At 42.4% G+C, this 15,046-nt stretch overlaps 1 protein-coding gene across 5 annotated transcripts in view; it reads right to left on the minus strand.

The window, feature by feature from the left end:
* Positions 1-385: 385 nt before the first annotated feature.
* LOC108003722 (protein vestigial) overlaps positions 386-15,046 on the minus strand; it is a 61,135-nt gene continuing 46,474 nt past the window's right edge. For 4 of the 5 annotated variants that reach the window (XM_062083445.1, XM_062083443.1, XM_062083441.1 and 1 more), the window contains exons 4-6: positions 11,751-11,874; positions 10,494-10,708; positions 386-1,607 (exon numbers count right to left, since the gene is read on the minus strand). In XM_062083445.1, the coding sequence (XP_061939429.1) occupies positions 1,561-1,607; positions 10,494-10,708; positions 11,751-11,874 (386 nt within the window). In that variant the 3' untranslated portion in view covers positions 386-1,560. The remainder of the gene's footprint in view (positions 1,608-10,493; positions 10,709-11,750; positions 11,875-15,046) is intronic. The other variant, XM_062083442.1, reaches the window with a different exon arrangement.

Here is a 15,046-nt window from a genome sequence, read left to right on the forward strand (position 1 = left end):
AAAAGCATAAAATTCTATTTTCTTCACCAGATGTATACTTGGCTTTCGTTCCACTCTTATCTCTAATCTCCAGTGTTAATTACATAATCGCGGATACGCGGCCCACGCTAACAGGATATCACGTGTTTCTCATATTCCTAGAGACAAGAAACGGTCGTAGGAAATAGAATTGAAAAAGAGATTCGCAAGAATTTCGAAGCGATCGCTTTTCTTTTTCGCGTCTTCAAAGAGAATCATGCGTACGTACACGTAAATAAAAAAAGTAAGTATCGATAAGATTTATCGAATGATATATTTTCGAAACGATAATATTTTCGAAATATTCATCTTTCAAAACGACGAATTGATCGGGTGAGATGTCAAGAAGCCAGAAAATGCAACGACGTAATATTGATGCATCATTTATTTAACACCTATGATAACATGAGATGCGCTTAAGGTAGAGTAATTCACTAGGCGAAATGACGGTTGTGCGTGCGTGCTTGTTGCGCGTGTGTATACATGTCCTCGCGATATCATTGTCAATTCTATGGGAAAGGATGTAAAGAATAATTGTGACAATTCGGATAATAACTATTTCTTTTTTTTTTTTTTTTAATTTGCCGACTTGGAGAGATTTCAGAATTTCTGCAGCATCGGTGTTATGATACAATAATAATAGTAATATGTATATATATACATATACATATATATATATATATGTATATATATATATACATATATTTATTATATATATATATATATGGCAAGATCATTGGTCAATAAATATTTCACTTAAATCTGTAGTCAAATTCTCCAAATAATCGATCCATCTTCCTTTATCCTCTTTCACGTTCTTTCGTGAATGATCGATAACAAGGTTTACAACGAAACTCATCAATTCGTCGTTTCAACCTTGATTCGAGAACAAAAAAAGATACGATACGTTTGAAACGAAGAGATATCGATTCGTTAGATTAATTATTCGACGTTCAATATTCGTAATTATTTGGAAAATTTCGACTCTTTCGCCTTTCGATGGCCTACAATTCCCTACATTTCTATACGAACTAGAGAATCTGTCATTTTCACCGGCCGGTCGGACATATATGTAGTAAGTAATTTCGTCGTCAGTCACTATGAAAGGTAATAGTGCGCGCAAAGTAGTTCCTCTAATACTATCCGAGTTGTACGCTAATAGTAGATCCTTAAAGTAAATTAGGTAACACTATGTACACTTGCTCGGCGTGAACGATGTTCGCATACGTTCGTCCGACCGTAACATAACAAAAATTTCTTCCTCTCCTCTCCCTCTTGTCCATCAGCTCTCCGTTCGCCGGATGGATCGTCGTTCCTTAGCACGCTAGTATCACGTTTGAGAGCAGGCTCGTTTCTCCTCGATCGCGTCCCAACAGCGTCCTATTCGCCATTTTGTCGCTACGTTCGTTCGAGCGAGGATGACAATTCCTTCTTCTTCCGATTCCTGTTCGCGGTTTCGAAGAGCTCGTGCCTCTTTCTTTCGCGGATCCACCCACTGGATCTTGCGAATTAATTCGGCCCACGAGACTCCGTCACTCGCTTCTAGAACCAATAAAGGTCTTTGGAATCTTGAACCTGAGACTCGAGACCTGCAACACGAAGGACAAAATACCAATCTTTAATATGTACAATTTATCCTTATATTATTCATATGTGCGTCTATATATTATATTATTCATATGTGAATTTTTTACACAATTTAACGATGATGGTTCGAGACAAGTTAGATCCGTATGATCCAAATGATGATCTTCACTCGTCATTTCGCATTATCGAATCGATTTTACAAATTTTATTTTGCAAATTGCGCGCAAAGTTTGTAGATCGTAACGATCGCGATCGGATACCAGTGATCGCGATCGGATACAAGTTTGGCGCACAGGACGAGTAATTGGTTATTCGAAAAGATAGGGACGAATTTTTCGTTCGGCTTCGATCGTTCATCGAAATTTATAACGCGCGGCCAACCACGTAATAAAAGAAGAGTCAACGTTTTGACGGATGCGAGGGTGCAGAACTGGTGATGGCACCCGCTGAGCGACACGGACGGACAAACCTGCGGGAACGGATGGAGAACCAACGGAATACGTCACGAGATCGACCAGTTAAGATCTCACGTTCTTTACAACGGTTGCATGCGGATGCGTCCCAACCTATCTTCCATCTCGATATCTCGAAACAGAATGACCCTACGGATCATTCCGGTTCTCCACTTCGAGTTCCTCCTTCGAGATCGTTCGTAATTAACAACAATTCCTCTTCGCATCTCTCCATTCGTTTTAATAACGAATAACAATAAAATCCCCTAATAAATATCGTTCCACGATATTTCCTTTTAATTTCATCCACGCGTAACTCGATCGACTACGACAGAACGACTACTCTCCGATCATCGTATATCTCCTACATCGAACGTAACTCCTTCGTAAACTGTTCAATTTCAACGAGCGAGACGAAGATGAACGTTTTCGAATACTTAAATTCGCGGCACGTGGTTGTACGGCACGGCCGATTAACTTTGTATCTGTCGGCGTATACACGTGTCAGCACGTGGATCTACCTGCTGCTTCAAAGTCAGCTACGTGTGCGTCCGCCGCGTTGCCATATTGGCGCACGCACACATACAAAAAAAAAAAAATAAAAAGAAAAAAGAAGAAAAGAAAGCGAAAACATACAAAAGGTTCGATCTCTGGTGGCGAGCAAGGGAACGCGAACCGTGCTAATCTATAGAAAACCGGTCGATCGGAAAACGAATCTCGATCTTCTCGTCGTGAGAAGAAATCTAATGTTTCGACGTTCGTGATGAGTATTTGATCGATCTTACTCGACTTATGGGATAAATTCGAAATAGGAATCGTGGATATGGTATAGAAATAAAATTTTTAAAGTTAAATCATTTTTCCGATAAACGATGAAACTTTATCGTTTCGACGAGAAAAATAAAATTCGATCCTAGTTGCGAAATCTTCTATTCGAATCTATTCTATTCCAAATCTTCTATATTATATATTCGGTTGAAATGGGGAGGAGGGGAAGAATGGGGGAGGTCATAATCAATGATACGGGTTGTTTGGCATATAGATGTGTACGAGAGGGAAAAGCAGCCAACACCGGCCAATATTGTCCGCGTTATCCGACACATCATTTACCAGCAACACCCTCTTCCACTTCGTTCCGGCATATTGGCTTCGCATACTGAACCGTGAAAATGTTATAGGCACGTAAGTAGGCACTTACGCGGCTCGCATAAATCGTCTTGACACTTATGCTATACGTTATTTGCCAGGCCCTCCGTATCGAATTAGAATGCTCTCTCACGGAAATTACGATCGAAGAACAGGTAGATATAACGTTTGTGGATGTTATCAGTGGAATAAAACTGAATATAATACATATATATAATACATCTCATATAATCATATATCCTTAGTGAAAGCTAAGATTAGTAAAAATTTAACTTATATTTATTAGAAAATTTTAAATATATTAAAAAAAAATTTCTTCTATTTCCAAGTATGTATATTGTATTAAAAAAATATCTATTGTTATAGTTTTTTAAAAATATTCTTCTCGAAAACGAGCCGCCTTTGATCGAGGTAGTTGTGTTAAATCTCTATTGTAAGAAGAATATCTACACGCCCAAGTGTTTCCATTCGAAACCTCAGACGTTCGCAACTCGATGAATACAAAGTTACGGACGAACGCACCTGTTATGAATGTTTCGGCATTCAATATCGCGATATCAAAGAGCGCAGCAAGATGGTACAAGGAGGAATTCCCTTCGGTCCTTTCAACGGAGAAACAAAGCGTAAAGTCGGTGGAAATTCGGCGTTTAACCCGAGAATTTTGCGAAATCTATCCTTTGCGTTCCGTTTAAAATTCGATCCTTCGAAATTATTAAAAGTCGCGGAATAAAAAATATTTAAGAAAAACAAATAATTCGATTGCGAATCCAACTTGTTTAAAAATTAATTATTTCTCGCTCGCTAATTTTGCCCTTTTGTTCATCCTTGATCTCGAATGGTGAATTTCAACGTTCGTCAAAAGACGAGAGTCGGGCATTTGGATTAAATTAAATCGAACACCCCCGTTTTAAAAAGCAAACTCCCGACCCTCGCGTCGTAATGGGAGTCCCTTGCCAACGTCGGGGGTTACGTATCGAAAGAGATGACCCTTATCAATGGGGGTCAAACCCCTCGCAGCCTGAAATCCAATATACTCGTGGTAAAGGAGAGAGTCCCCACTTTGATTCAACCCACCTCGAAACTCGTATATGCACCGATGAGCGAGTATTAATTGGAAATTAAGCTTCTAAATCTTTGTGTCTTTAACGTTTCCCACAGCCCTAATCTTTTACGAGAATCCTCTTTCGATAAATGCGACAAATTACGTGCCACGGATTTCGAATTTTTATATATATTTCCTCCTCCAGTGGTTAAACTTCCGAGAAAATTAATCGACAAATAAGAAATCAATTTCAATTTAATCGATCGAACTCGCGCTTCTACCGATGACAATAGCGATAAATAAATAAATCATTCGACTTTATTTTAATTATTATTCCTTCCGATAAATTTCGATTCTTCCGCGTTGCGAATCAAGTTTAAATCAACGCTTCGGACGCGTGTATATCGTGTAACGCGGAATGAAATTACGAAAATTTGGTTCGACATTTAATTCGATTCTCAAATCCGTGCGATCCACGGAATGCCACGGAAACATTCGAGCCCGTTCGAGGTCCTCGAAGGAGAGGATTAAAGGACGAAGAGGACGCGCGTTCGCCGTGGAGCCAGCTCCGGTTCACCGTCGTGTCTCTCCATCCGCGAACGAACCGACTTCGAGAGATCGATATAAACCGGCAGCTTTCGACCACTCCCTCCATCCAGCTGGCTGACCAATCGAGGCTCGCTAGCCATCCCCGGCTACCCTTTTGCTCTCACCCGTGGAAACGGTGCACGAGCACGACGGTGGATTACGTGACGTCACCGGCCGACGCCATTTTCGAGGCGCGTGCCAGAAAGACCCGGCTGTACCAACACGCGGATCCGCAATATTCTCTCTCGCTCTCTCTCTCGCTCTCTCTCTCTCTCTCTCTCTCTCTCTCTCTCTCTTTCTCCCCAGAGAATGTCCCACACGGACTAGAATTTATGGCGAAGATTCCCTGAATTAATTCTCCTGGAAATATTGAGAGCGCCAAACCGGCCCCTTTCTTTGTTTCGCGACACTCGGCCGCGCGAAACCGCTTCGCCGACGCTACGCGACGAATGCCTCCCAAACAGTATCGAAATTGGCCGGCCATTTAACGCGTTCGATGGCTCGCAACGTATGTCGGTCGATTCCTCTTTTTTTCTTTTTTTCTTTTTCCTCGCCGATGAATCGGTACAGTTGTTCAGGGATGCGTTTCTCGATTGAAAATTGATCCGAAGTTGTGCGGTTCATAAGAACGAAGGATTGATCGGGAGAGCGACATGGTTTCAGGTTTAAGTAATATATCAATGATTGTTTTTATTTTTTTCAAATTCTTCGATGATCACTATATATAGTTGTATATAAATATCGTTGAAGAGAGATTTGGAAAATTGATTACTTAAAAGAAGTTTTCTTGATGTTTTGCGCGATAACGCAACGATTTGTTGTGAATTGTAATAATTGTACGTATGGAATTAAATAATTTGTGATTAATTTAAACAATATTTTTTTTTCGACAACGTAAAAACTTATTAATTAATAATAAGCGTATAACTTGAGAAGAAATTGTTCTTCGCTGGAAGTTTTTTGCTATAACAAGTAGTACGAGTCAATAATTTTTCGAGTCATAATCGAAAAATACAGAGAAATTATAAATATATATTTCGTTAAAATAATAATTCTAATTATTCACTAGGGACAACAAAATTAATTGTTGAGATTAAACAGAAAGTCTTTCAAAATCGATAAAATAATCATTCGACGAAAGAATGGAACAAGATATTATAATCGTAGTAAAAGTAAATTAAAGGGGGAAACGAAATGTTTGAGAAAGAAGGGATAGTGCATGGAATTCAATTTGGCATTCACCGGCGAGTGTGTGTTTTGATTTAAGTCGATCCAAAGTCGACGATGCGACGTCGTGGCGGCTGCGTGTTCGGAAGCAATAGATTTCGCGATATCAGCCCGTCACTCTTCCGCTTCGGATAACGAATCTCGCTCATAAATCCGTCTCTGTTCACGGTCGCCGAGAAATTAATGCTTACTACGGAAAGATAAAAGTACCTACGTGAACTGCATTAAATTAACATTCTGGATCCAGTTTCATCGTCTCCCTCCTCTCCGATTTCACGATTTCCGCTCCGAGTTCTTTCGCAACTTTTCAACTTCCTGTTCTTTCCAAGAAACTTCTCGTTGCAGTTTTCCCGAGAAATATTCTCCTTCCTTCTCATCGTTGAATTTTTAACTTTAGAAATCGATACAATCGATAAATCGAATCGTAATACGAACGCTCGGTTTGCAGATTATTTTATTTCGTCGAATTTATTGCATCCACGCGATCGGGAAATCCATTTCAATCTTTCCGACGGATTTCTCTTCCTCGAACGAATCGTCAATCGATTCTACGAGTCTTGTTTCACCGTGGGAATAGAAAATCCGCGCTTACCATTATCTTAACAATCCCGTTATTGCATCTCTTTAAATCACTACTTCCGCCAAATTTCTAACAATCCTTTTTATCCCAATTCCCACAAAAAAAAAAACGTTCTTTTCTTCGTCGCTTGCATGTTCTCTACACATATAAATAAATGTTACCCACTTTGTACGGTATCGAAAGAGCCGAGTTCGAAACGAATTCTTTCTTCTTCTTCTCTTTTATTTCCTTTCCTTAAAATCGTCTCTTACATTTTTTACCGACACTTGGTCCGAGCACCAACGAAGAAGGAAGTAGCGCGACGCGACGATACGAAGAAATCGACTTCCGGTGGCGCGTCGACTATAATCGTCATCGAACGCGCGATGATGCATCGAATTCGTCGATGCGACTGCCGGTGATGGCCAATTAAATTAATCACTTCGCAGAAGTAATAGACATACGCGCGACAAGTGGGGGTTGAGGGGGAAGGGGAGAGGATAAAACAACCGACAGAAACGTCACGACGCGGTGCACGGTGCATGACCATCTACAGTTGTTCGTCGTCGTCGGATGTCACACGGTAATTGCGATTTATTTCTCTTAATCGCGCTTAAACGGCAACCAATTTATATGCCGGTCGAGTTAATTTTACGCAATTATATAATTACCAGTGGACTCGCGGCACGGCCTAATCCGAGTGTCAAGCGGCGTTCTAATGGCGGTCAATTTCCAATTCGAAGACGTCGCGCGCTGATTCTTCGCGTCGAAACTTATCCATACAAATCCTTCCTCGCCTATCCCTCGCTTTTTCGATCGTTCAACGTGAAATTTGAGTCCGATTGGATAAAAAAAAAAGAAAAAAAGTGCGACTTTGAATAAATATTTTTATGAGATAAAAATAAAATCGGTTTTGGGTTTACCATCAACGGAAATTTTTCTTCGATGCGCATGGATAGTATACTATAGATCGATTTACGATGCGATCTCTTTCGAAATATTCCTCGATACATTTCAAAGGATAATGAGGGAAAAGCAGAAAAAGTTTGTCACCGTCGATTCCCTGGAGCACAAAAATCTCTCGAAATCCTTCAAATTGCCCTTCATGTATTTTAACCAAATTCTGAAAAATCTGGTCGATGACGATCAACAACGTGGTTTTTTATTTTCTCGAATCGTGGAATCGATATACGTTTGGGGGCCAAGAGAGCGAACAAGTCGCAAGTTCTTCCTTATTTATTCATTAATTTCGAGAATCGATGTTTGACGACGCGGTCGCTGCTACTTGGAAGGTAGCGAGCGTGCACAGGGCCCTTACGGTAGCACACGCCAGTTAGAATAGTGAGCGTTGCCGGCATTCCGCCGAGTAAATTCTTGAAAACTCGTTTGGTCGGTCCGATCCGCGAACCAACTCTCAATCTGCGCCCATACACCAACCCGTGCGCGTGCGAATGTAAGCGTTTCCTAAATTGGCCCTAAATCTCACCGCATACGTTCCTGGGAGTTCTTCTAGCGGACGAGGCCAAAATTTTTCTCCACATCTCTCCCACAAATTCCTCCGATGCGATCAAATTTTCTACCATTTTCTAAAAAGGACTATTTTCTTTCGATATCAAAGTTATCAAAATTCCAAACGCGAATACACTCGCTATGTATTTTCGATATCTCGAATAATCTTTTGATTTTAGCTTCAAATAATTATTATTATCATTTTTATCGAACAACTAATAATAAGAATCGATATTTAGAAAGATATCTACCGTGCATTTTGCTTCCATTTCTTATCCTATCGATAATTTCAAATTCAAGTAAGATAAGCTTGATTATATGCCAGAGTGGGAAATGAGAGAACGTGCATAGATTTCTTTCAACGATGGTCGAAATAGACAAAATGGCTACCGAAAAAGAATCGAAGGCACGGCGTATCGAATCCGTGACATCGAGAGGGATGAGAATGTCAAAGCGAAGCTCTAGTATCGATTTTCGTCGCTCGAATTCACTATACACAGCACACCGCCATCATTTCTCCCTTTTACTTTCCCCTTATCATTTCCTATATCAAGCTATTTTAACATCGTACATAATAAACAGTACTTTTTAAATCTAATAAATATTTCTCGTATTTACACGAGATTGATAAGATTAATAGACACCTTTGAACAGGTCAAATCACGAAAATTATAATCATAGTTAGAAGAATAGCACGAAGATGTATTTTTTTAAACGACCAACGAGAAAATTCGATATATTTTTTTAAATAAATCTTTTATTTAAGGAACTATGAACGGCGAGATATTCTAAATATCGAAACATTTGAATTTCTCAATCACTAAAAATTTGCCAAAAATAATTTTTGCCAAAAAAATTGCGAAAATAACTTACGTCGAACCACTCGCTATCAATCCCGTCAAAATATTATAAACGTCCGATATAACGAAAAATGAAAAACAAAAAAAAACGATATTATTTTAAAATGCAAAGAAAATCGAATTTTTCATTATCCGTTAGCCATCACCAAAGATATCAATTTCGAAAGAAACGAATACATGTTTGAGAAGGAGAAAGATGGTGCACGGCGCGTGATAAAAATAAAGCTCGAACGAAGACGCGGAAATTGTCGAACGATAGAGCATCACGTCGAAAGTTGCAGACGTGTTACACGAAATCGCGTGACTGGCTGCCGAGGTAAAACGGAAGGCGTGTTGGTTGCAACGACGTGCAGACAGATGGGAGTGGTCTCCGCAATCACGATGGGCGTGGTGCTTTCACGACGTGCTGCAGCTGCAATTCGCCTCTTCGTACGTTGCACTTAAACGCGTTAGTGAATCGTACGATACAAATTTCGTTCGTTAAACTTCGCTTTCGTCTTTCCCGAACATTTTGCGTTTTCTTTCCTTTTCCCTGTTTTTTTTTTTTCAAAATTGTCGACCATCGTGTCACCTATTAACATCCCCATAATAAAACACACCGGTAAAATCTTCCGTTTGCGATCTAACTTTTCGAAATACACGATCCCTTAGAAGGCGGTGGACAGTGACGAGGACACGAAAGAAAAAAAAAAAAAAAAGAGGACGCGATGGGTCGCGATATAGGGAAGGATGAGCGGGCTTTTTACCCACGATTTACATGATAAATCTCTTTGGAGGAGGATCGACTCGACATCAAAGTTGGAAGGCCGAGGAGTGCAGCGGGTTTGTTTGCGGCGGGCAGCGGAGAGGGAACGGAGGCGGAATGGCGCGCAGGTAGCGCGCAAGAAAGGTCGGTCGGCCCCTCAGATGCTCGCAATTAATAAGAGCTTAATGGGGGCCGATATAGCGGTGCCACGCTCTCGGGACTCGTGCTTTCTTCGTTGTTCTCCCACCGAAATCATCGATGCCGACGACAAAAAGCCACGGCATGGCCGTAAAACATTTCGCTCTCCCTCCTCCTCCTCCTCCTCCTCCTTCACTTCCCCTCCCTCCCTCGACTCTGCTTCAACATATCCAAGACGCGTCGCCGCAAAAAGAGCCGCGCCGTTTTCATTCTCGCAGTCCAACTTCCAGTTATATAAGAGTCGGGGAAAGCTCTCGTTTCTCGCGAGAAGATTAGAGAACGTGGATGAAGCGAATTCGAGAAATCGATACGTTAGATTTCGAGGAAAATCGTTGACGAGACAAACAAATTGATCGGTAGTAACGCGTTTCAATTCGTTTCAATTTCATATTTGTTCAATTTTCGGTTAAACGAGTAAAAAAAAACCAAGAGTAAAGTATCGAGTATGTAACGTAAACGAAACGAGACAAAAAAAAAAAAAGAAACTCTCCACCATATCTTCGACTCGTTGAATTCTCGCGATGAAAAGATTCGTATGAAAGGTTCGTGTGACTCGACTCACCAGAGAGGGGTGCGTAATAGCCGTGCGGGTAAGAGGGTGCGGAGGAAGCGTCGACGAACGACTGCGACGGCGTCGCCGACGGCCAGTCCTTGTAGGAGGCCGCGGAGTGCGCGTGGTGCGCCGCATGGTGGCCGAGTCCTCGCGCACCACCCAAAAGCAAACCGCCGTAACTCGTCACGGTCGCCATGTTATGGTGATGGTACTCGTGCACAGCCCTGCAAAAATAGATAGCCGCGTGAAACGAAAGGAAACGAAACGAAACGAAACGAAACGAAATGAAACAAAATGAAACGAAACGAAACGGAACGAAACGAAACCAAATGAAACGAAACGAAACAATCGAAGAGAACCGATGAAAGTGAGGGGAAAGGGTAAGGAAGAAAAAAAAAGAGATTAAAAAAAAAGATGGCGCGAGATGGAGGGAGAGAAAGAATTCTCGATATCGTGCCTCTTCTCAAGAACGGTGACAGACTGGTAATTTATACGGCGACCAACGCGAGATCAGCGCTAAAGATCTTTCGAAGCAGGGGTACCTGCTCCCGACGGTTTTCTGTATTTTTCACGTCTCGTTTTCTCTTTGCCTTCTCCTCCGGTTCCCTCTCTCTCTCTCTCTCTCTCTCTCTCTCTCTTCGTTCAAACCAATCGTCTCGCTTTTTCTACGCTCCTTTAATCTATCCCGCTCTTCCCAACCCGCATCCTCCGTCACTCGTTCCTTCCCTTTCCTCAATTTCTCTCGATTTTTCTCTCATTTCGAACGTGTTCCTCTCTTCGCATCCCGCCTCGCAGCCCATTCCACGTCCCCCGTACCCGCTGCGACATTCGTTTCCGACCATTTATCCCGGCAGGCTATCGCGTAATGACCGTGTCGCGCCTGCCGGAGGTAGATTTTTCGAATGCGCCAACCCCCGATCAGTCCCCATTATCGTTCGTTAATTGAACGGATAACGCTTCCCACTATTTCGTCGATTAATCATGGCTACTTTTCGCGCGGTACGCGTGAAACAACGATGCGAACGAGTTGATCGATTCTTTCAAATCATTCTTAACCGAATTAATCAATATCTAACGATAATAAATTAGAGAGAGAGAGAGAGAGAGAGAGAGAGAGAGAGAGAGAGAGAGAGAAAGAAGGAGAGAGTAATAACACAAATATCATTTTAATAGGTTAGCTAGAAACGTAGAATTTTTAGAACAGATTCCCTCGTAGCGTATAAAATATATTTGAAGAACGAACGAAAGAATGTTGGGAACGCTCACCTGTGGTGATATTGTGGATAATGCGGATGCCATGGATCCGTTGGACACTCGTAGACTTCACCAGGATGCTGACTCTTCCAGAAGGAAGGGGGGAAGTTCCTCATGAACATAGGAGAGATATTTTCTGCGACAAAATAAAATTGTTTAGTGATTCTTTTTTTGAATAAATAAATACTATTGTATCCTTAATACGTTTAAACTTATATTTTATAATTACGCGAGATATTATTTTTAAAAGGCTGCGAGTTACGCGTGATCAATCGTTGAAAAGATGGACGGATGAAAGAATGGATAATCGAAGCGCGATGCAAGTTTTATCGGAAAGATGGACGATTCCGAGGCGAGGTGGAATGTTTATTAAAATATTTGTATCGTTTCCCACGGGCCAGCACGCGATTCTTTCGAGGGTTCACGATAAACGAGTAGTAGTCGGATCCCACGGGATCGAACCGCGCGACAGAAAGGTACCGCTCGGTTGTTTTACAAGCGACCACTCCAAAGCCAGAAGCTTGTCGTGTATCCTCCCGCGAGTCTCCCGAGTCCTTGGTCCCGGGATTCCTTTTTCTCTCTCTCCAACCTCTTTCGGCCAATCCAAACACATATTCGAAGGTTGAACCAGCCGACGATTTATACTTCTAATTCCTCTCCTTCTCTACCTCTTCCTCGATTTCATCTTCGCCATCGCGCCACCACCACTATCCACCACGTAGAATTAATTTATACAAAAATCTTTGTCGGTTTACGCTTTCGATATCGCGATACGCGATATGTCTATATACATATATATATATATTTGAATTTTTGAAAATCGATCGAGTCTTTTCTTTCATTCGTATCTTTCGTATCGAGATGCTACGAAAATTTATCTTCATTTGCTCGAGTAACGCGTTAATTACGAAGCATACTCTTTATGGATCGAACGGGAATAACTCGGTCGTGGAAAAAGTAGCAACCCGATCGTTTAGAAGATAAAACAGAAGGATGAATAATTCATTTATGCGTTGCGCAACGGTATCCAGGTATCGATCGATACACAGCGCTCGGTGTACAGTAATTTATCTCTAATAGACGACACATCGCGCTAACATATGTATGTACATATAGGCGATAATTAACGAGTCGGACGAGTAACAAATCAAAAACAACGTCGGAAAAGAAAGAGATAAATTAATCGGTGGAATAAAATTTCAACGCGTCGGAAGGGGAGGGGGGATCGATCGGAATCGGGATCGGAATCTCGTTCGCGATCCCGGAATCGCGAAATAAGTTCAGGACGATATCGTAACGTCGATTGGGTATCGGCTCGTCCCCGGCTAACAACACTGACCCGCGACACTTTCGATATAAAGAAGCCATGGAACTGCATTGTTTCCCACGCGTGGAATGTCGGAATGGAAGTCGGAGTCGGAGGGAGGCCCCTCCCCCCTCCCCCCTCCTCGTTTCCTCCAGTATCCGGCCAAACTCGTAAAATATACTTTCTCGAGTCGGAGAGGAGGGAACCGGAGGCGAATCGCGGCATCATCCTCCTACACACGAGTATCAAGAAAGATTGACTAACTATCGCGTTAAATATTGCAATTTGCTTATGGGGGAGATGCGAGATAGCGGAAAGGAAACCGGCCCCCACCGGTCCTTCGTTCCACCACGTCCTTCGTCTTCCCTCCAACCTCCGCTTCTTCCCTTCTCGCCCCCTCCCCACTCGCTCTCTCTCTCTCTTTCTATCGCTCTCTCCCCGGGTCCCTGTCCACCGCCCGACTGTCCTTTATTTATTAACGCAATTAAAGAAACAGAGTGTCGAGCGTCCACGGTCGGCTTTCTACCATGCCGATGCCGCGAACCGGCTGTACGCTCGGGGAGAATATACGCAGGGAAGCGGATCCACCACTCACGGAGGCAGTTGGCACGGAGAGGGTTGTCGATACCGAATTCGCATCGCGAAAATCGGACGTTTCGTCCATTTTCAACCGTTTTTAACCCTCCGACCATTCCGATGAACAATCTCTATCCATCCACGTTATTTCATATAACGTCGATTCACGATTTTTACGCAAATATCTATTTATTTCTGTATCTCTTCGCGCTACAAAAACTTATATCTCGCATATTTTATATCGCGACGCAATGATACAAACGCAAAGATCGCGAGTTGATAGAAAGTTGAGAACCCCTTTTTCGACCGTTCGAAAATTATTATTCTCGGTTTCAGATATATCGCTTCGTTAATTATTCAAATTACATCGATATCGAAGCGAATATGTATATTTCCAGTTATTATCTATTTTAAGCTGCCCCTTAACCATCCATCTTTCCGATAATTCGCTCGAGCCATAGTCGATAAGTCACGCGTTGCTTCTGAAAAATTTAAACTCTGTACTCGATTATACTATTTATTAACCAGTTCGTTGGGAATCGGACATCCTTAAAGATCCACGAAAAATCCAAGAGAAAGATTCCCGGACGAATAAATAGGGTATCGAGTTTTCCGGTGAAAGGATTAAAAAATCTTATAACTTTCTTTCTTACAACTTTTCGATTGACACGAGGGAGAAGAGAGAGAAGAGAGAGGAGAAAAGAGGAAAGATTCTCTGGCGAGGAACGTTAATTTTTTTTCGAGTTCATTCATTTTCTCGGCGAGGTGGCTCGTAATGATTCACTTTCAGCCGTTGAACGAGCGACTCGACGTCGATCGTTCGCCCAGTGCAGCGAGACTACCCCCGATACAAATGTAGTCGGTAAATCTTGGCGACGACTCGAGCGCGGAAAATAATCGGCTGACACGAAGCCGAGAGTACGAGTTTCCTCGCGGTGGACGCGGCGCATCTCGACGCGTGGTGTTGGCGCACCGCCAAAAGGTGACTGTATAAAGATGTGGCGCGGCGCGATCCCGCGATTCGTCAAAACGTAACCCTCAGACCGGATTGATGTGGCGGTGCGACCGGATGCCTCGTTATTCCGATTGCCACGGCCAAAGGGATTCGCTCCGAGACGAGTGGAATTCAGATTCGCCGCGTTCCGCTCTATTTTCGATTTGTACGGACGCCCGTCTACGATTATACACGTAGACGCGAAACAATAAGAGAAAGGAGAAGAACGTCCGAAAGTTGGTCGATCGTAATACGTTCGACGAAAGATTCGCTTTAACCGAGAATTACGAAAATCTTTTATATCGTCGCGCGTTCGAGACGAAAAGGAGACGACGTAAAATCGATCGATCGTCGGGCGTGGAACCGTGCGAGCGGAGAGACATTCTCAATTACGCTACGTTAAATTACGCGGCGTGTCATGGATTACACGGC

The sequence above is a fragment of the Apis cerana genome, linkage group LG12 (assembly GCF_029169275.1).
Source record: "Apis cerana isolate GH-2021 linkage group LG12, AcerK_1.0, whole genome shotgun sequence".
Taxonomy (NCBI): Eukaryota; Metazoa; Arthropoda; class Insecta; order Hymenoptera; family Apidae; genus Apis; species Apis cerana.